The 20,852-nt window shown below is 34.5% G+C and overlaps 2 protein-coding genes across 3 annotated transcripts; both read right to left on the bottom strand.

The window, feature by feature from the left end:
* Positions 1-10,617: 10,617 nt before the first annotated feature.
* On the bottom strand, positions 10,618-14,493 carry LOC107779652 (uncharacterized). 2 transcript variants are annotated; one of them, XM_075222092.1, is made up of 9 exons: positions 14,310-14,491; positions 14,120-14,205; positions 13,978-14,025; positions 13,801-13,889; positions 13,322-13,375; positions 12,116-12,183; positions 11,967-12,016; positions 11,751-11,839; positions 10,618-10,837 (listed from the first exon to the last, which is right to left on the bottom strand). In XM_075222092.1, exons 1-9 carry the CDS (start codon positions 14,366-14,368, stop codon positions 10,733-10,735), a joined length of 648 nt encoding a protein of 215 aa, XP_075078193.1. In that variant the 5' UTR covers positions 14,369-14,491; the 3' UTR covers positions 10,618-10,732. The 2 variants fall into 2 exon arrangements, with proteins under 2 accessions (XP_075078193.1, XP_075078194.1); XM_075222093.1 differs by lacking the exon at positions 10,618-10,837 and adding an exon at positions 10,983-11,126 and having other exon boundaries at positions 14,310-14,493.
* Positions 14,494-18,691: 4,198 nt separating this feature from the next.
* LOC107779651 (transcription factor MYB48) lies at positions 18,692-20,436 on the bottom strand. The gene is made up of 3 exons (XM_016600108.2): positions 20,233-20,436; positions 19,960-20,089; positions 18,692-19,546 (listed from the first exon to the last, which is right to left on the bottom strand). The coding sequence occupies exons 1-3, from the start codon at positions 20,345-20,347 to the stop codon at positions 19,126-19,128; spliced, it is 666 nt and encodes a 221-aa protein (XP_016455594.1). The 5' UTR covers positions 20,348-20,436; the 3' UTR covers positions 18,692-19,125.
* Between the last annotated feature and the right edge of the window lie 416 nt (positions 20,437-20,852).

Raw genomic sequence — 20,852 nt, 5'->3', positions numbered from 1 at the left:
ATGTTTTAGTTTGTGAAGTTTACACACACCTTCCATTTCCCATTTTTTTTCTTTTTGACCATCACCACGTTGGCTATCCACTTGAGGTATTTCGACTCCCTTATGTAGCCATTTTCTAATAGATTTTCTTCCTCCTCGTGGACGCCATCATTGATGGTGGGGTTGAACTTTCGTCTGACCTGTCTTACCGGGGGATACAATAGGTTGACGTTCAACTTATGTGTGGCGATCTACTTGGGATGTTCGGCATATCTGCATGGCTGAAGGTAAACAAATATATGTTAGATGTAAAAAATAATCCAAAATTTACCTAGTTCTCGGAGTTTGCAGTCGATGTAGGCCTTGTTGCCGGGGTCGCTGGGATCTAATTGAATGGGGTCGAGGTCCTCTATAGTTGAGTCCGCGGCTTTGACCTTTTCGGGGTCCGTGATGATGTCCATGGTCTCTTCTTGTGTCGACCTCGAGCCTGATGATTGTTATTCTTCTTTTTCCTTATCTTTCTTTTGTTGGGTCGTTAAGCCATTCATGGTGATGCGGTAGCATTCCCAGGATGTGCGTTGTTCCCCGTGTGTGCTAAATATTCCCCAAGGTGTTGGGAACTTGATCACTTGGTATAAGATGGAGGGGGCAGCTCTCATGGGATGTATCCATGGTCGTCCTACTATGGCATTGTATATAGTGTCCTGGTCCATGATGTGGACGTTGTCTCCAGAGTTATGCCACCGGCGAGGACGGGGAGTGTAATTTCTCCCGAGGTCCGTTCAACTGCATTGTTAAAATCGGTTAGTGTGATGCAACGTGGCACTATCTTGTCCTAGAGTCTCATCTGGGCGGGACTCGGGGATGGATAATGCATGCTCCACTCCCATCATCTACCATGATACGCTTAACATAAGTATTTTAAATTTGTAAAGTAATGACAAGAGCATCGTTGTGAGGAAAAGTCAAATCGTCTGCATCTGAATCGTTGAAGATGATACTTTCTTCGAGTCCCATTCGTGGGTGATCGACCTTTTGAGCTTGTGAGTGGCGGTGAACTTGATACCGTTGATAGAGACATTATCATTGCCGCCAATAATCATATTGATGGTGTGGTCCGGTGAAGGTGGTTTTGACGGGCCTTGACATTCTCGACCCTTGGCAAAGGTGTTCCTTCCCTTGTCGCTCAATAGCTCTTTGAGGTGTCCTTATTGTAACATGTTCACAACCTCTTACCTTAGGGTGAATCAATCTTTTGTCTTGTGCCCGCATTCCTGGTTGAATTCGAAGAGGGCATCGGATTTTCTGGTACTTGGGTTGGACCTTATCTTTTGCGGCCACTTCACCTTTGTTCTGAGTTTTTCTAGGGCGTAGACTATTTCTATAGGTGAAACACAAAAGTTGTGAGTAGATAATAGGGGGGACATACTTCTCTCATTCCTGTGAGTCCCCGTTCTCGGCCCTGATAAACCCTCATCACAGCGGGAGGAAAGAGGGACAGGGGCCCTAATGTAAGGCTAATGTCGTTCTCTGTTCGACCGTGAGATTGGGTGATCCCTCATGCTATCTCTTTGTTCTCTCCTGGGTTCAGCTTGTACAGATATGAGCCATCGGGTTAGCCCGTTGAGGTTGTCGTCATCTGCCTAGACTTGGGTGCAATAAGTATTATGGATTTCATCCCATGTGTTTGGAGGGTACTTCCTCAACTGGCTCAGTAGCATACTAGTCGCTCTTGAACCCTATCTGCTCAACCTGTTCTGAAAGGCTGTGACTGACATCCCTTCGGATTCATTTGGTAAGGTCATCCTTACCCTGATGAATCGGGCGAGGAAGTCCCTTAGTCCCTCTCCTAGGGATTGTTTAATGGAGAAGATGTCGTTTATTCTTGTTTCGGCTTTTTTGGCCCCGACATGCGCCGTTACGAACTTGTCGGCCATTTCTTCAAAGGTTTATATGGAACGGGCTGGTAGTTGTGAATACCATGTCAATGCCCCTCCTGTGAGGGTTTTACCAAATTTCTTCAGCAAAATGGAGGACACCTATTCCTTGGTGAGGTCGTTGCCCTTCACGGCGGTGATGTAATGAGTCATGTGATCTTCGGGGTTGGATGTTCTGTCATATATCCAGAGATATGGTGGCATTTTGAAGGTTTTTGGTATGGCATGTGGGGTTGTTTCCTCGCTATATGGCTGCTCTACGAACCTGTCAGTGTCCCTCCTTGGCAGTAACTTAGAGGCACTCGGTATCTTGTCGACTCGTTCTTGGTTTTCTTTCATCTAAGCATTTTGTTCTCATTATCCATTTCTTCCATTCTCTTTAGAACAATGGTGAGGACGATGTCATCTGCGCTGTTAGTAACATTGTGAGTTATACCTAGCGTTAGAGGGTTTAGTTGATCGCCCTATTCGTCCCTTTGTTATACCGTATGGGCTCTCGCGGTCTCTATGGTAGTGCATGGAGCTTGTTTGTTGAGCAAGCTTACTAATGTATAGGCCAATCACGCTTCGAGATGCTTTTTCATGGCCGGTGGTGTCCCTTCTCCTGTGGACGTGGAGGCCTATTTTCCATTTGGTTTTGTTGTGCTACAATGGGGGGAGGCGACCTCTCGCGCATGGGGGAGGCAGTGGGGGAGGCCCCTTTTCATCACCCAGCGTTTCATAACTCTCGTTGATACCTGCCATGTAAATTTCTGTACGTGCAGAGAAGGAGAAAAACTTTGTGGTTTGTTAGGTTAGCAAATCACTTGAGTTGTAGATCTAATGGAAATTAAAAGATTAGCTAAGAAATTCCCACAGAGGGCGCCAAATTATTTGACCCAAAATTTAAATCTGGGCTTAACCAATTAGATTTAATAAAATATAGTCAATCTTAACCAATATTAATATCCAAAAGATATGTTAACCGATTTTGTGATAATATAATATGTATGTTATCCGAATAGCAGTAAATGTTGACAACACTAACCATATTCAACAACCCAAAAAGAAGGGGATAACATTAAATAACAATAAATAGTAATGAATGGCATTTAAGTAAATAAGAACGTGAGTCACCTGATGTGAGCACCTAATTTTTGACTATATTTAAATTTTTACCACCTTCTACTATGTAAATATTTTTAAAAATTTAGTATATATTTTTTTAACTTTGTTATATTTTTTTATATAGGGTAATAGTTAAAAATAATTTAAAAGGTCAAATTATTATTTTTATTTTCTATCTTTATTTTAAAATAAAATAAATTAAAAAAACCGAAAAAATTTAAAAAAATTCGGATGGGAATAAAATAATAGAAAAATTATAAATATGGAATAAAGAGAAATGTGAGGAGAAAAGGAGGGAGAAGGAAGGAAAAAACAGAAGAGAGAATTGAGAGAAAAAAAATTCTTCTTCTGCGCTAAGTGAATTTCTACTCGTTTCATTATTTCTTCGAATATTCAAGCAATTCATCACCCTGTTTAAGACCCAAAAATGCCTCAAATTCAAGCCTAAAAACACCTTGTGAAACTTCAGTGATAGTCACCTCTCTCACGCCAAAAACTAGCAACCTCACGAGGTATAATCGAGTTTCGGTCCGGGCTTGAATTTTAGAAGGTTCGTCGCTAGATTTTCTGCTCATCTGCCGATTTTTCCTTGGTTTGGTGTATTTGCTCGGCTCAGAATTGTTTTTGCATTAATCAAGCTCTGAAGGAAATTTTTTGCTTAAAGGTTCATTGCTTATCCCCCCTTTGTTAATTATTTCATTGTTTTGTGTGATGTTCTTATAGAGGTTCATGTGATAATTTTTTATGTTGTTTTATTCATACACATTATCATGTTGTAGTTTCTTTTTTACATGTTTCAAGCGATTTGTCAACATACTATTTGAATAGGATTTCATCTTAATGAGATTTGCTATTTAGAATTAAGAATGAAGATCTTGCCATATTAATAGGCCATGTGTTGGAGTTCAAGTAAGTAAACCAGAAATGAGTTACCACATTTAATAGGAAAGAACGAATTAGACATGAGTTGGATTGAGTATAAATTTGTCAGGCCCAATAATTTTGTCACTATACTAATAATTAGTTCATTCTTCCATAATGGATAAATGTCTCCTAATTTTAAAGATAGAGTAGTAAGTTGTAAATATTTCTAAGTGTGGATGACTTTTCAATACTTTAAATAACTAATATATTTTCCGACTTCCAAATAATTTCCTATCCATAAACTCTTGGTGTTACAATAATTTCAAATTAGTTTAGGAAAATAATACAAGTGCGCGTTCACATGACTTGACCAATCAACTTCGAATAATAATAAATGTGTTATTGATTGTGTACACGTAGGCGTGACATGATTCTTGATGCCAAACAAAAATGAGTACACGTACGCGTGACTTATTTCAAGATAATTTTTATAAATCTAATCAAGCAATAAAAGCGGACATATGTAAAACATGAGAACCAATAAAACACAAGTTATCCAAAAATAATATAAGTCAAATATAGTCAATAAAGCGATCGTGCTAGAACCAAGGAACTCGGGGAATGCCTTACACCTTCTCCCCGGTCAACAGAATTTTTTACCCGAACTTTATTTTCGCATACCAATAATAAAAGAGTCAAATATTTCTTTGACTAGGGATTCAAATAAATGGTGACTTGGAACATCCAAAAAATCAATTCCAAGTGGCGACTCTGTAAATAAAATAATCCCTACTCAAAGTTGTCACTTTAATTGGAAAAACTCTTTAACCTACAACAATCCATAACACATATATCTTTTGGGGGGTAAAAATGAGGTGTGACACCCGAAAAGGAGTGAGATCTATGGATATTTCTTCTGACAATGATGAGTGATTGATGAGCCTTCGAACGTTCATATTGTTCTTGGATCGAGTGAAAAAGTTAGGCAAGAATCTTAAGAAAAAGGTATATGTTGTATGTTTACAATAAAGTCAGATTCTATAGAGAAAGTAAATGTGTTTTCTTACAAGTGAATATCTTCTGTCCCCTATAATTGCGTCTCTTTCTATTTATAGGGATGTTGTATGTTTGCAATAAAACCAGAATCTATAAAGAAAGTAAATGTGTTTCCTAACAAGTGAATGTCTTATCCTAAAACTAGCCGTTATTCACTCTGTCTACGATGAGTGCTCGACTTCGACCCTGATCTTCGCTGACTCCTCGACCTTGATCTTCATTAAATTCATCGACTCTGCCCTTCACCTTTTAAGAGACCACTTCGACCTTGGGCAAGCCTTTATCGAAGTCGTACTAGTGTTATGTGACAGCTCATAAAGGCCTTCTTAATGCTAATACGGTTTAATCATATCAAACGTAATTTTTGGCCCATACAATGTTTTTAAAAAAATGAAGAGAAAGACAAAGGCCCAAGTTTTATGTAATTATCTCGAATAGAATATGAGGAAACATTATAAACACTTTAATTAAAAAAACCAAGGTACGACAAATGCGATGAACATGGATGAGGTATTTCCCAAAACAAAAGGTCGGCATATTTCTTTCTTTTTCTCCGACAAGCTGTTTCTGCTCTCACGTATATTTTCAATAACTCTCATGTAATATCAGTATAAATTTAAGTTAATTATATTGTATATATACACGGATTGTGTACCATATTTTGATGTTATTAATATCATATCGTTACCATATTTTGACTTACTATATGTACGCACCTGATATTATAGGTCATTAACATGTTATATGTTCGGTTAAAACTTCCCAAAGATACTGTTAATATGATGTGATATTATATGTTTTAGGTTAAATCTGTATGGTCCCGAAAAAGGTCTCACACCATTAAGAGATTCCCTACACATTATATGTAGATTTTCAATCCTTTCAGCTACTAATGTGACACTTTATTCGCACACCCAACAATCTCTCCCTCGAACTAAGTTCCACGTGACCCACTACAACGATCCACGGGTCTCCCCTCTCTAACCAAGTTCCACGTGGGCTATTACCACGATCCACGAGTTAATTTTCGAGATTCACTATGTGCCACCCACGTCGCTAGAATATTTAAAGCAACTGAAGCGCAGCACAAACTAGCTTCTTCTTGTGTGCGCATCTCCAATCTCGTAAAATAAGTAAACCGAGGCCCACACCATCACTCTCTCATTGCTATACTGGTCACGCACCTCTAATACCAATTATTTAACTAAAACGGTCTAAAAATACTTTTAATATGTTGTGATATTATCCACTTTGATCAAACCCGTATAATTTTTCTATAAAATCTCACACCATTAAGAAATCTTCTACCCCTTGTAAGAAAAATATAAAGTGCTACACATCACTTAGACTCGGTAGGGATTTAAGTTATATTACATATTGGAGTAATCTAATTAACACCGGCATTATTAACAAGAGTTTAACTTTATCCATCAACGATGTAAGAATTTTAATATTATCAATTACTTGTTTTCAAAGGTAAAAATTTCAATATTTATGCAAAGTTATCTAAATTAAATATCTTTTGAGTGACTTAATAGCATAAAATTTCAATACTACAATCAATGTAAACTCAATGAACAACCCCATATATAATATTAAGTTGGCGCCGTTGGATTTCTCCATGATTACGTCTTTTTACGTCCTCAGTTTTGTATTATCCTCCTAATCCTACCTTTAAATACTTCATTTCTGTAGTTGTATGGTAGTGTTACGAGACGTGGCACTATGACAAGCCGTTGGAGCTCTAACACTTGGAATTTATCTGTCTGTTTGATTCTTTTTCGTGTGGTTTTACACCATTGGCTAAGAAGCAGACAAAATTACTTGTATTTTATATGAGTAATGTTTATTAAAGGACAAAGCTGCTTGGTATTTTTATTGGTTCACTTCCATGCAATGAATCTAGCTTAGTAGGTCACTACCTGAATAATTAAAATGGCATACACACGCATCAAATTATTAATTATCTATTCGTGCAATTATTATTCACTCATTGCCTAGGTTTCCTAGTAAAGTTGACATTAGTAAACTAATTTATGTGATCCAAAAGCTCAAGTACGGTATTTAGATATTTTAGTTTGATATTTTCGGTATTCGATTTCTTACAATACTATAACAATATCGTACCTAATTAAATTTGGTATGGTTCGGTTTTTCTCCTTTCGGTTTTGGTTTATTCAGTTCGGTAACTTCAGTTTATTCAGTTTGAATACTAACTAGTGCATAGAGTCATAGACGATAATATTTTTAATTAAAGTACTCGAATTAAAATACAAAACTAAAAATGTTTGTTGACAAAAATTTTGTCTAAAATCAGGAAATACTAACCTAGAAAGAGAAAATTGTACATAAAAGAATAAATTTGATCATTAGAAATATCTTGTTACTTGCTTAGGGTTAATTGATGAACTTAGAGAATAAAGAAAAGTAAAATTTTAGATTTCTTATATTTATGTTATAACTAATAATATATGTATTGTGTAATATAATATATATTTCGGTACGGTATCGGTATTTTATTTTAAAATACTAAATAACATAGCTAATACCATTTTTTTTAAACTTAAACCAAATACAATATCGAATACCAAAATATCGAATACCAAATACCAAAATATTCGATTCCGGTACGATAATTCGGTATTTATTAAATTATGCACAATTTAAAGCTCAAGTGGAGTTACACATGCATGAACATGTAAGTACAAAAATACCATAATCTTTCCAAATGAAGCCACAGATAATGTCTAAGTGCCTAACCTATATACTCCATATAGTATATACTAGTCTTTTTTCATTTTTATTTTAACCTACATATTTTGTAGTCTATGATAAAAATTTGAAAAGCTGGGAGTGGACCAGTCATTTTAAAGTTGCTTATACAAGTTTCTTTTTTGAGCCCACCGTAGCAATGGTCCGGAAAAGCAGAGGCCACATATGAAAGTGCAAACTATTTTTTAACATCTTTTTAGTATTCTAACGAGTAACGACTTTACCTGTCTACTTAATGGTGCGACGATTAACGAGGGTTAATTAAATCTATAGAGCATAGGGCCCGTTTGGATTGGCTTAAAAAAAGTAATTTTTAAGTTAAGTGCTTAAAAGTATTTTATAAGTGTTGGAACTTGTTTTATAAATAAGCAGTTACGTGTTTGGATAAAAGTATTGAAACTTAAAACAAGCTGATGAAATGTTTGGTAAATAGTCAGCGTTTGCATAGTCATTGAAAATTAGTCATTATTTTGCTGCAACACGGAAAGTTCCAGCATAATATACTGGAGATTGATGCACATGTGTATGAACTTCCAGCATAATATGCTGGAACTCCTACACACGAAAAGTTCCAACATAATATACTGGAAATTGGAGCATCTGTGTATGAACTTCTAGCATATTATGCTGGAACAATATATTATGCTGGAACTCCAGTATATTATGCTGAAAGTTCACATGTAAAAAATTAAAGAATTAACCCATATAGCCACCCACCTAATTTCTTAAACTATAAATAGTCGGTGAATATATAATATATGTACAATTCATGTATAATATATGTATAATTAAGTATAGTTAATGTATAATGTATGTATACCGGTTAGAAAAGGTAAACATTGAATCTGCCCGGCTATTTGTGTAACATTCCCTAAAAAATTCTAAATCCAGTATGTTATGCTGGAATATTTTTCAGATTTTTGAACAGTGTTGTCGTTCAGATTTATCTTTACATGAAAAGTGACTAAATTTTGATTACTTTTGAAATTGTGACTATTTTTCAATTACCACTTGTAAATCTGGCTATTTTTTAATTTCACCCTCCACTTTCAACCAAGAGGTTGTGAGTTCGAGTCACCTCAAGAGAAATGTGGGGAGTTCTTGGAGGGAAGGATGCCGAGGGTATTGGAAACAGCCTCTCTATCCCAGAGTAGGGGTAAGGTCTGCGTACACACTACCCTCCCCAGACCCCACTAGTGAAATTATATTGAATTATTGTTGTTGTTGTCGTAACCCCGGTAAGAAAGGTATATTGTCCAGTTTTGCACATGGTAGTACAAGTCCAATACACTTGTCACCTTGCCCGTTTCGGATGGCACATGAATTTTGTACTCATTTAACGTTGTAAGTTGTATTTATTGGTAGCACGTGTGCCGTCCTATATACTTATAGATAAATGTATATTTTTAGCCGATAAAAAAATAATAGCCGATAAAATATATATATTTTTAGTTAGAAAATATAATTAATTTCACCTGACCAATCAATTTTTTGTTTTCCCCCGGATTCTGAAGTCTATGTGCATTGGATGTAAGTCGGAGGAACTTCCATTTTTTCGTTTGCTAATCTTAGATATAGGGCCTTCTAAAGTAAGGGTGTCTACTGGGCCTGGTTGGGTTGACCCGAGCGATTAAGAATGAGCATGCCAATCCAAGTTCAGGTCTGGGCCAGGCTGCCTTAATGGGCTTGTTTGGGCAGTCTCTATCCATTAAGGTTATATTTAGGATAGGTAGACCACAGGTTGAAGGACTAATCCAGTTTTCATGGATGTAGGTACGCTTCCGCATCTAGTTTATGTTATTGATGATTTGACATGATAGTTCTCGAGGAAGATGATATCTTGATTAGGGGTGGCACGCGGGTCGGGTCGGGTCGGATATATGTGGGTCGGAACGGGTAATGCAAAAAATGGATAAATTATCCAACCCGATCCATATTTAATACGGATAGAAAATGGGTTAACCGGCGGATAATATGGATATTCATATTATCCATGGCTTCTTGATATGTTCACTTTGGGGAGTATTCCTAGTCTCAAACTTGAGGAACACCCAATTTGAGTATTTAGAAATGTAAAAATAGTTATCCATTGGTTACCCATTTTCTAAGTGGATAATATGGTTCTTATCCATATTTGACCCGTTTTTTAAAAACTCATTATACAACCTATTTTTTAGTGGATAACTATTTTTTTAATCCATTTTGTCACCACTAGTCTTGATGATATTCTTCATTTTAAAGTATTTTGTTCTAACATTGTTAGAGCATCTTTGATTGTTCAATAATTAAATAGGACTATATAACTATCACAATTATCACAGCAACACCATCCACCACCTTCATCTTCTTTAAAAAAAATATATGTTCCGAACTCGTAGTAATTCTTTCCCCAATCTGATTGTATCTATTGGCTTCATTTACTTACTTTTATAATATAAGTATTTATTGTTTTTGAATTACCTGGTTCTGGCTGGATCAAATTTGTTGGATGTTAACCAATTTGGGTATAAGTGACACCACGTAGCCATTCTAATAAGCTGCTATTTAGAAATTAGTCGGTGCGTCCTGAATTTTAATTTTTCACTTCAAATTTTTGGAACAAAAATATCCTGGATTGTCCTAAAGTTAAGAATTTTAATTTAAAATTGTAGGGCAAAATAAGTACTGATTAATTTCTAAATAACATTTCTGAATATCGCTATCTGTGCACTTGCACCCCAATTTGGCCCCCTTTACAATTTTAGTTTATGTAGTAAGTTGTGCAGTGGGCACTTCTTACAGAAAGGTCATGGAACAAACATATTTTGGAAAAATGGTAAGTTTCTCCAATAGGTTTTAAGCTTAGAGTTCTCCAGATTCAGACATACAAGTTATATTTGGAAATTCACCAGCAGAAAGTCTGTTGATGGAGAAAGGTGTCAAATGCTAGGAATTTAACTTCTCATGGTGTACTTGACATCCTTTATTCTCTACAAGCAATTGAAAATAAAAGTAATAGAAATAAAAATTTTCGACTCTCATATCTTCTTTGTTTTCTGATGTTTACCAAGCTTTGAACGCCGTTGCTTAAACAAGTGCAGATAAAGGTTGAGCCACAGAAAAGGGTAAAACAGAAGCAGAACCTGAAGTTGAAAGAAAAATGATAAGTATTGTTTATGTCTAACAAAATACTGAAGTAATATGTATTTCTTTTGGGGGATAAATAAGAATTATTCTATTTATGTACCTAAGGGCAGCCTGGTGCACTAAGCTCCCGCTATGCCTAGGGTCCGGGGAAGGGCCGGACCACAAGGTTCTATTGTACGCAACCTTACCCTGCATTTCTGCAAGAGGCTGTTTACACGGCTCGAACCCGTGACCTCCTGGTCACATGGCATCCACTTTACTAGTTACGCCACATCATTTATGTGCCTAAGATGATGCCCAAAACATTTACAAGGGTTTAGCATTTTGCATAAGTGTGATCCATCTATCTATACAAGCACGAAAACTCCCTTTATAGGCATTACTCAAACCAACTCCGGGCATAAGATTCACATGAATGATACAACAATATCAGCTACAAAGAATGATCCACTCGCGACATTGGTACATAGGATTTGAAGTCAAGTTGCTTTTCTTTATTTTAAAAGTTTTATACAGAGTAAGTGCCAAGGATTCACCTCAAGAAATGGAGAGAATCTGATGCAAAAGTAAAGCTGAAGGAGTTTGGTATGGTGGCGAAAGCCAAAGTAAGCTTTCGCCATTAAGGATGTTTTTTCTATAGTTTGCAAAACTAGGCATATCGAGATACGAACAGTAGAGCAACTAAAAATCAGTTGCAGCTGAAAAGTATATACTCAGTAAATTCGAATAGATTGGATGCTGAACTCATTTGCTTTTAGTTATTATCAGGTCCTTAATATACGAAGTAATGACAAGCCTAACGCTCAAAGAACAACAAAACTTTTTCCTTTTGAATTGAAGAGAACAAAATAGACCACTGTATATAGGTTTCAGCAAAAAGTGATCTTATTTCAGGATATCAGAACGTACCTTAACAAAGTTACAATAACTAAAAGGGAGAGTATCTGCATACAGGTTTCTCCTTTTTATGAACGGAAGTGCTTGGTACATAAGCCACACTGCATAGAAACGAAGTCCAAGCTTTTCAGATTTTGCACATAGTAGACAAAAGTGACAACAAATAAATGGAATGGTATACAACAATATGAATGCGATGCATTAGTTTCAACAAACTTGTTAACTTACTTTCACCAGGTCCTAGTCCAACGGGATACAGTAGAATGAAAGCAGTGTACCTAACGGGCAAAAAAAGAAATTTAAAACCAAGTAAATTTCCCAATAATATACTCTCTCCTGAGTAACTAGATGCATTATTTTCTGAAAGAGAATCAAACCTGAGGTAAGTGATAAAGTATGGTGGACTTCCAATGCAACTCAAAGCATAATGTGAGTATCTGATCACCTGCGTCGAGGAACAGGTCCATATAATTGGTTAATGCTTAGAATCACATTTTAAGCTCGAAATTGTCAAGTAACCTAAATTATGTTCATGTTTTTTGTCAATTTTTCACGTTTCCGTATAAGCTACCTTAGGATAGCTTTTGCCTAAAAGTAAGTTTTAGCATTTCAATTTCAATAAACTTCACCTACAAGTACCTTTTACTTTTCCTAAAATTACATTTCTGTGCACTAAAATACAGCAACTTAATATGGGATAAAGTGCACAAAGTTTCTTCGGATCACATGCTATTTTGGTAACCAGATGCATCGAAAGATATTGAGAATAGTCCTGTTTATCACAATGCATTGCAAAATCCATTCGACCACTAAGTCACCAACCTGGTACTCTATAAGTTTTAGGATAGCTATAGCCTATAGGAGTGAAGACTAAAGCGAAAAACAATGAGCCTTCATTATCAGATATGAAAAATCTTATAGCATTGTTAGTTCTCTGGTCTAATAACAAAATGATAACCTCTAAAACTTCAAGATTTCTCTGTAGATTTATTATTTCTTTTCTATTCTATTACCAATTTTCTTGGGTCAGAATTTAGAATGTAAACTTAAGAGTTATTTCTTAGTAACTCGTGCCGAGGGTCTACTGGAAACAGCCTCTCTACATTCATTGTAGGGGTAAGGTCTGCGTACTATCTACCCTCCCCATACCCCACTTGTGGGGACTGTACTGGGTTTGTTGTTGTTGTAAACGTACGAGCTATTTCACATACTAAATGTAGCCTGAAATCTTCGGCCCACTCCATATATATCTCCAACAATTAATAGATGTGGTCCATCATATTTATATCAAGCATAAATACAGTTGCCTGGTAGTCCACTCTGTGTGCTCACTTTCTTCAAAAGTCCACAGGGAGCTGCTCTTTACCACAGTACAAATATTTTTTTCCTTTTTCTGCCACTGCTTTCAATAGGAGTAAGTTCTAAAGTTTTCGCATGCGAGGGTACGTTTTACACTAGTACTTACTCAAGATGGTTTAAGATTCTAAATATAAGAAATCGACCAAATAAAAAAGAGGGAAAAGGCAAAAAAAATGTTAGAGTAACATGTAATGAAAACAAAGAGAGGAGGAAAATTAACTCACCTCACTTAAGCTCCAAGCTAAAAATGTTATGAACACTGAAGGTGATTCTTGGACCTAGAAGAAAGTAAACAAAAACCACAAATACTTCACACTCAAGTTCTTTGTGTTTACTCCAAATTGTACACAGACCAGAAATCCGCACAACAAAAGACTCCATTGCTTTATTAAGCTTCCAAAAATCGTGTTATTGCGACCAATAATTAGTTCCATGATGATACTATTTAAAGAGTTCAAGTCATGTACATTGTCAGTGTAAAGAATCTTTTACACCATCAGATCACCCAAAAGATATCTACAGGTAAGTGTTGAAAATAAGACATGTTGTCTACTACAACAGGTAAAAGTGACCTCAGTGTAAAAATTTCTTGTACTGGCTATATATACAACTTAAACTCCTATTTAAAAAGTGCATATGATCTTACTATCTTTAGTAACTAGTGCATAAAAGTATGTGTGATTTGATTAGAAAGAAGTAAAACCTCAACAATTCGACGAACAATTGCAAGCAGAAAATGAGTTCTTCCACTCCATTGCATCAAAGGAAGCACTGCTCCACTAGGAACAATTCCTTAATAACCCAAAAAAGACAGGAATCAGAATATGAGCTTGCTACTTTTACGATACTGTCAAATAAAAAACCCATTAAAGTACTTTACCTATAGCTCCATGTACAACTTCCAAGAATGCACAACATTGCAACAAACCTTTAACACAAAGACCACATTTTTACTCAAACGTGTGACTCAAAAACATCAAAAGGAGAGAAATTCTTAACCCAAAAAAAAAAATGGAACTCACAAATTAGTTCACCAGCAGAAGCATAAGTCCCAGTGACTGAGTTAGTGAAAATAAAATTGCTTAAAATTCTGAAAAGTGCTACTGTCCTACATTTGCATGCGACCAATCATCATATACAATATTAAAAACATTCTGAATTGTATCATTAAACCGGGGGGGGGGGGGGGGTTGGAAGGGCAAAGAAATTTACCATCCAAGAAACTGAAGAGAATTGTAAGAGAAGAGATAAAGATCCTTCAGTTTAGCCATTGGAGATCACTTGGGTACTTCTGTAGAAGTTACTAATTATATAGGTTTTCAGTTATGCCTAGTTGGCTAGTTCTCAGCCATTTTTACTCGGGGGGTAATAAAAGCTTCAACTTTTGGTTCAAACAGCAATTAATACTACAAGAAAATGAGATCACAAACGTATGGTCTTAAAGTTCTTGGAAGTTTGGACCAGTAACACTTGTGGCCTTTGTTCCCAACCTATAATGGATCTTTTATTGGGGTACAATTTGGTATGGGCCCAATATTAGGTGGATTTACACAATTAGCAAGATTTGCGGCCTTGTAATTAGAAGTTTGCAACTTTTTAAAACTTAGACCAATGGACTAAAGTTCGAAAGTGATCACCTGATTTAAAGTTCAAAATTTAAATCCAATATTCAAACCATGATTCTAATTTTTAAAAAGTGACCATCTTCTAAATACAAGGCCAGGAAGTGACCACATGGTAAAAACAATTGTTGCTCTTTTAATTTTGGTTTGAAGACAAAATTATGTTGGGAGTAGTTATGTTGTGATTAGTTATAGGGATTATTTTTTATTAATTGTTTTGTATATTGTATTAATTATGGAATTGTCAATTTTACTACTTTATTTTGGGATAACTTATCTTGGAATTATTATTCCACCTCTGGCATGCATAACTTATTCTGATACTATTTTTAATCCTGGGATAACTTATCCCAAAATTAGTAACCAAATAAGGAATAAGGCGCTATCAAATTTTTATCCCAGAATTATTTTTGTCTATCTATCATACAACCCTTTATGATGATTTTATTTCCTATACTAGGATACGAATAGGCAATCTTTTCATAAAATCCATGCTTCGTTTAAGAAGGCGAAATAGGAATTCACCTATTCTAGAGTTAATGGCTTCCAGTGTTGGCTTAGAAATTAGACACGTTGAACTAATTCGACCTAACACTATTTGTTTTATTGATTTGTTTAAGGTTTGAAACATTAAAAGCAATATGGTGTTCAATTTAGAACGGCCCAAGAAAGAAAGTCAATATAATTTCGAGACACATGTTTGGTTGGAGTAATGGCCTAAATTGGATTATTTATGATTAGCAGTTCAGTTGCCAAAAGGCCTTCACCATGACTCTCAAGGAGTAATCAAAGCAGTATAAGATGGACGGCAATCAATTTAGAACGGCGAAAGAGAAAAACAGTTTGATACACAAAGCATTCTGTATTTACGCAGAGTTCGAAAAATGGTCGTACTTTAAAATGTGACGTAGACAATCTACTCTAATACAAGCATTAGTGGCTGCTTTCACGGCTCGAATCCGTGACCTATAAGTCAAACGAAGACAACTTTAGTATTACTCCAAGACTCCCAAACGGCGCAAGAAAGAAAGTTAATATAACTTGTGACACATAGTTGGTTGGAGTTCAATTGCCAAAATTGGATTATTTATGACTAGGAGTTCAATTGCATATAAAGTTAAATATATGTTCTCATTAGTTTGCATAGTTTCAGACCAAATAGAAAGGTTCTAGCTTCCATTGTTAAGTTGTCAGTTTCCTTTGCCTTGTTTCACTAGCTCCATTGTATAAGATGGCCAATCATGGATCAAGTCAAACAGTACAATGATGATAAACTAGTACTTACTACTAGTTGCAGTAGTAATATAGTCTATACATTAACCCAAGGGGCAGCATACCTTGCCACTTGTTCATTATTTGTTGTGTACATTTCTTTACCATTTGGAAAGTTCATTTGTCTTGATATTACACTACATCTTTGCTATTGTGCCACTCCGACATTTGTTTCTTAAGTTCTATAATCTTCACCATAACTTTTTGTAATAAAAGTAGTGAACACATTCATGGTACTAGTTAAGCAAAATACTGATGTTCTTGTTGCGTTAAAATCTTGAATACGCTTCTGGTCCTGAGTGTCTTATTCCACGGGATGCAATATAAATTATTAAATAGGGATATCTAATAAGATATAACAGTCTAAAGTGTGGGAAATATCGTAGCAAGAAAGTATGGAATCTCCAAAATGTAGATTAAGATATAGCTATGTGACACTATATCATATTATTTGGAACTTTACTTTTGAATATAGTACTCCTAGTCAAACAGAATATGATACCAAAATCAAGAATTCAACAAGGAATTCGAGAAATAGTATTGTTGAGTCAGGAAACAGAGGAAATTAAAAGAGTAAGTGAAGAGGGAATAAATCATGTTTTACTTATGCATACAACTCACCATTTATAGAACTAGTGCACTATATAACTTACTAGCCTGTAGGTAATAACTCTATTTATATGTATCATATTTATATGAATCAAAATACAAATATAATTATGAGAGACAAAAGTGTTTAAGGTTATCTCTACTAGCAACCTGACATAATCTAAAAACAATGCTCCATTCATAAAACCATCCCAATTACTATTTTATAAGAAGACAAATGAAGAAGTGAGATAGCTCATTAACAAATACAACATGAATAGGCACACTATGTGCAATGATCCCCCTTCAAAAAAACGATTCTTTCTTTTTAAAATCTTCTTGAATTCCCTTCGGTCAAGTAAACCAAGCTCACGGAAAAAATGAAATCTTTTACACCAATGTATCGTACTTTCTCGACCAAGTCATCATAAAAAAATAATGAAAAATCTTTCCAAAGTGAGAGAAGGAGGGAAAGCGCGCTACAACTAACATGAGAGAAGGAGGAAAGGCACGCTACAACTAACATAACTTACGTTATTTTTCTCGTAACTGATTTTCTTATTTATTAATTCTATAACTTATAACAGAAATAAATATCTACGGTTTATTTTATGTCAAGTAACAGATGGAATAATGTTATTATGTATTAACATTATCATCAAATATTCTGCTCAAATGTCAAGTCGAAGCTCGTTAGTACAACCTTGACGTCTTAGGTTTAATTGTCTCTTGCAGTAGGGTCACTAAAATAGTTCTTTTCATTTAATATGTTAGGCCACTGTTAAATAAATTTAGATTATATTTCATAGATAATGTAAGAAAATTATAAAAATCATATAGTATAAATGCACAGAAATTAAAAATAAATTTAAATTATATTCACAAAAAATGTAAGAAAATTATAAAATTTATATAGTATCAATGCATAGTACTCAATAGCAAATTTAGTATACAGTTAGGACCACTTATTTTTCTATTCAGGACATTTCCATCCAATTAAAATAGAGTCCACTTGCAATCCCTCCACTTTCTCGTTAGCTAGTTTTTAGTGAGTAACATCTAGAAATCACTAACCAACTCAAGCTTATCACTTTAAAAAGTTAATATCGAATACCTTTAACCTTTCTCTATCGACTAAATAAGTAATTTTTATTCTACTACTACTACTATGAGACGGATCCAGAATTTAAAGATCGCGAGTGCACTTTTGAATTCAATCAAAATCTGCTTTGTATATAATGTCACTGCTAATATATCAATATTTTTTAAAAATATATACATGTATACATGAAAATTTTGTCGAACTTTACAAATACCGATGACTCCTCTTGATATAGCATAGTTCCGCCTCCGCTACTACTACGTATCTTTATTATTGGATTAGTACCATTTTTAATGAATACTATATTTGTGTGATAATGGTAGTAGCTACGTGTTGTTGTGGGAACAATTCCTCTTTTGGACTATTGGTAAAAAAACATAGTCTAATTAATGCACAGAGTTTTATTTGTTTTCTTTGGCAAAAGATAACATTTAGATGATTGGGAGAACATTTTCTATGCACCTTTTAATCATCCAATCATTTGTTTGCCGTCAAAATTAAAGTTGTGCTAAATCTAATAGTGGATTACAGAATTAGAAAATGTGCACCAACTCTAATTGCATTCCCAATCAGATCCCCAATCCTTGGAAGTTTGATTTGATCAGCTTCTTATCATATTAGTCCTTTCCTCCCAATTTATATAACACTCTTTTTTTCTAATCCGACCCAAAAAATAATCTTTCCATATTTTAATAACAAATTAACTTTAAAATATTAATTTTACCCTTAATAATTTACTGTCACACATGTATTTATGATTTATTTTAGATAATAAATTTTAATTCTTTATTTATTTCTTAAATTTTTGCATCCAATCAATTGACACCCATTTGCCGAAAAATTATATTATTTTAACTAAATTAAAATTTTATTTTATGTAAATATATTATATATTGACCCCCTTTATTTTATTTTCTGTATTTACTTTTTTATATATATTAACACTTAGTAAAATATTTAGCTCCGCCACAGTTTGAAATAGCAAATTTAATGGATGGAATTGATGCAACTGCAAGAAAAGATTAAAACTTTTACACATAGGAAGCTAAGAAATATTACAAGGAATTCAAGAACATTTAAATTTCATACGAAAGATTGCCGATGCTAATAATCACATAGAAACAGACTTAATACTCTAGTAATTAAATTAAAGCATATCATCACATGGCTACAACAGCAGACTTCAAAAGCACTACTACTGATTATCTTAACAGATCACCTAGTACCTTCTGATCTTGGGATTTTTATACTTATTATTACTACTATAATGCTAGTAATATACAAGTTAGAACTTACTCGTATATAAAACCTAAACCAACTAATATAAGAAATTTGTTTCTTTTTTTCAATTAAATTATCCTCCTATTAGCCCCGTCTTTTCTTTTTCCAGTTTAACCATTCGATATTTGAAGTCTGCTTACCCGACTAATTCAAAGTCACTCTCTTACCGAAAGTTACTCCAGTCAAAATCTTTCCACATGGGGTCTGGACAATAATCCCATAAGGGTGAAATTGACCCCATAATTGGTTTATTAATTGTTTCATTTTCTTCTAATAATTCAATATCTTTCCAAATTTCATCCATAGAATAAACTTTCGTACTCTCCCCAGCTTGTTCTTGATCATTAGCTTTCTTTTGTTCTTCAATTTGCAAGAGCTCGATTCCACCGGTATCGTAGAAATTTCTCTCATTTTCTTCATTAGTTATGGAAGAAGAAGATGAACAGTTTGAAAAAGATGAAGATGGAGAAATAGAAGTAGCCTTTTTCCTTTGTTCTTGAGCTTTCTTCCTCATGTGTGTTCTCCAGTAATTCTTGATTTCGTTATCAGTTCGCCCTGGTATTTTTCGTGCAATTCTTGACCATCTAAATACCAACAAAAAAAAAAATCAACATCAGATATATACGGAAATTTAAATGGAAAAAAGGAGTCAAAACTATCCATGTACTATATAAAAAAATATTTTTTTCGGGGTTATTAATCTATAAATCCTCTCATATTTGCCATTGACTATATAATATATCTAAAGTTGAGGGGTAAATTTAAATTATTTTTCCTAGTATTCCGACATATGGAATTAAAATTAAGTGCAAATACGAGAATGTTAGCTAACGATACATGCATATATAACTAAGTATAATCGAGAGTAAAATTAAGATATTTCGTATATAATAGAGAGGTAAATTTAAACCTTTTTTTTAATGTTAAAGTAAAGGAGAATAGTTGAGCATGGTTCTTAATATGAGAAATTGAAAAAAAATCTAAATAAATAACACACCTATTTCCCCATTTGGAGTGAAGTTCAAGAACAAGTCGTTCTTCTTGAGGAGTCATCTTGCCACGTTTGAGATCAGGATTCAAGTAATTAACCCAACGTAACCTGCAACTCTTTCCTGTTCTTTTCAAACCTAAACCAAAAGAACATTACAAAGAAAGAATATGGAGAAGAATAGGGTTAGAGACTTAACTCTTTGGACATAAGGATATGATCCAAAACTAGCCTAATATACCTATTCTATTTTTTGTTCTCCCTCCTTAACCTTCATCAAACCTGAAACTTTGGCTAGAAAATCCCATCTTCGATCTCCAAATAATTTTACATAAAATACAAGCTGAAGATCTTCTTGTTCTGTCCATGGACCTCTTCTGATTTCCTCTTGCACCATTTTTGGACTTTTAGCTAGAATATTTTTATCACTAGTTTTCCTTTTTTGTGAGTCACCTATAGTGGTTGATACGTGGTATAGTGTGTACGACTCATATTTATACTGAGAATAATTGGCTTCCTATGGCTTGAATTGAGGGCTGCTGCTCTTTGGGTGGTGGTGGGGACAATATGAGAAAGGTGTGTTTGGAGTAAGGGGGTTTTTCCTTGAGTGAGGGTTTTTGCTTTTAATTTCTTAGAAAATGGTGAATTAGAATTCCGTCATGGTCTATGTAATTTATCTGCACTTGATGTTTACACTAAATTAATTATATATATTTTTCGAGAGACGGATTTAGACCTAAATTATGGGATATCTGAACTCATGATCTTTTCGTCAAACTAGGTATTTTATGTACATATTTTCTAGAATTTATCTAATACGATTTGTTGGTCCCCATATTCTACAAATGCTATATGTGGTTAAATATCGAAATATTTACTTAAAGAAAGAGGGATCAATTCTC

This window comes from Nicotiana tabacum, chromosome 9, assembly GCF_000715075.1.
Source record: "Nicotiana tabacum cultivar K326 chromosome 9, ASM71507v2, whole genome shotgun sequence".
NCBI classification, from domain to species: Eukaryota; Viridiplantae; Streptophyta; class Magnoliopsida; order Solanales; family Solanaceae; genus Nicotiana; species Nicotiana tabacum.
Note: the sequence above shows the minus strand (reverse complement) of the source record. Positions and strands in the feature narration are given on the sequence as shown.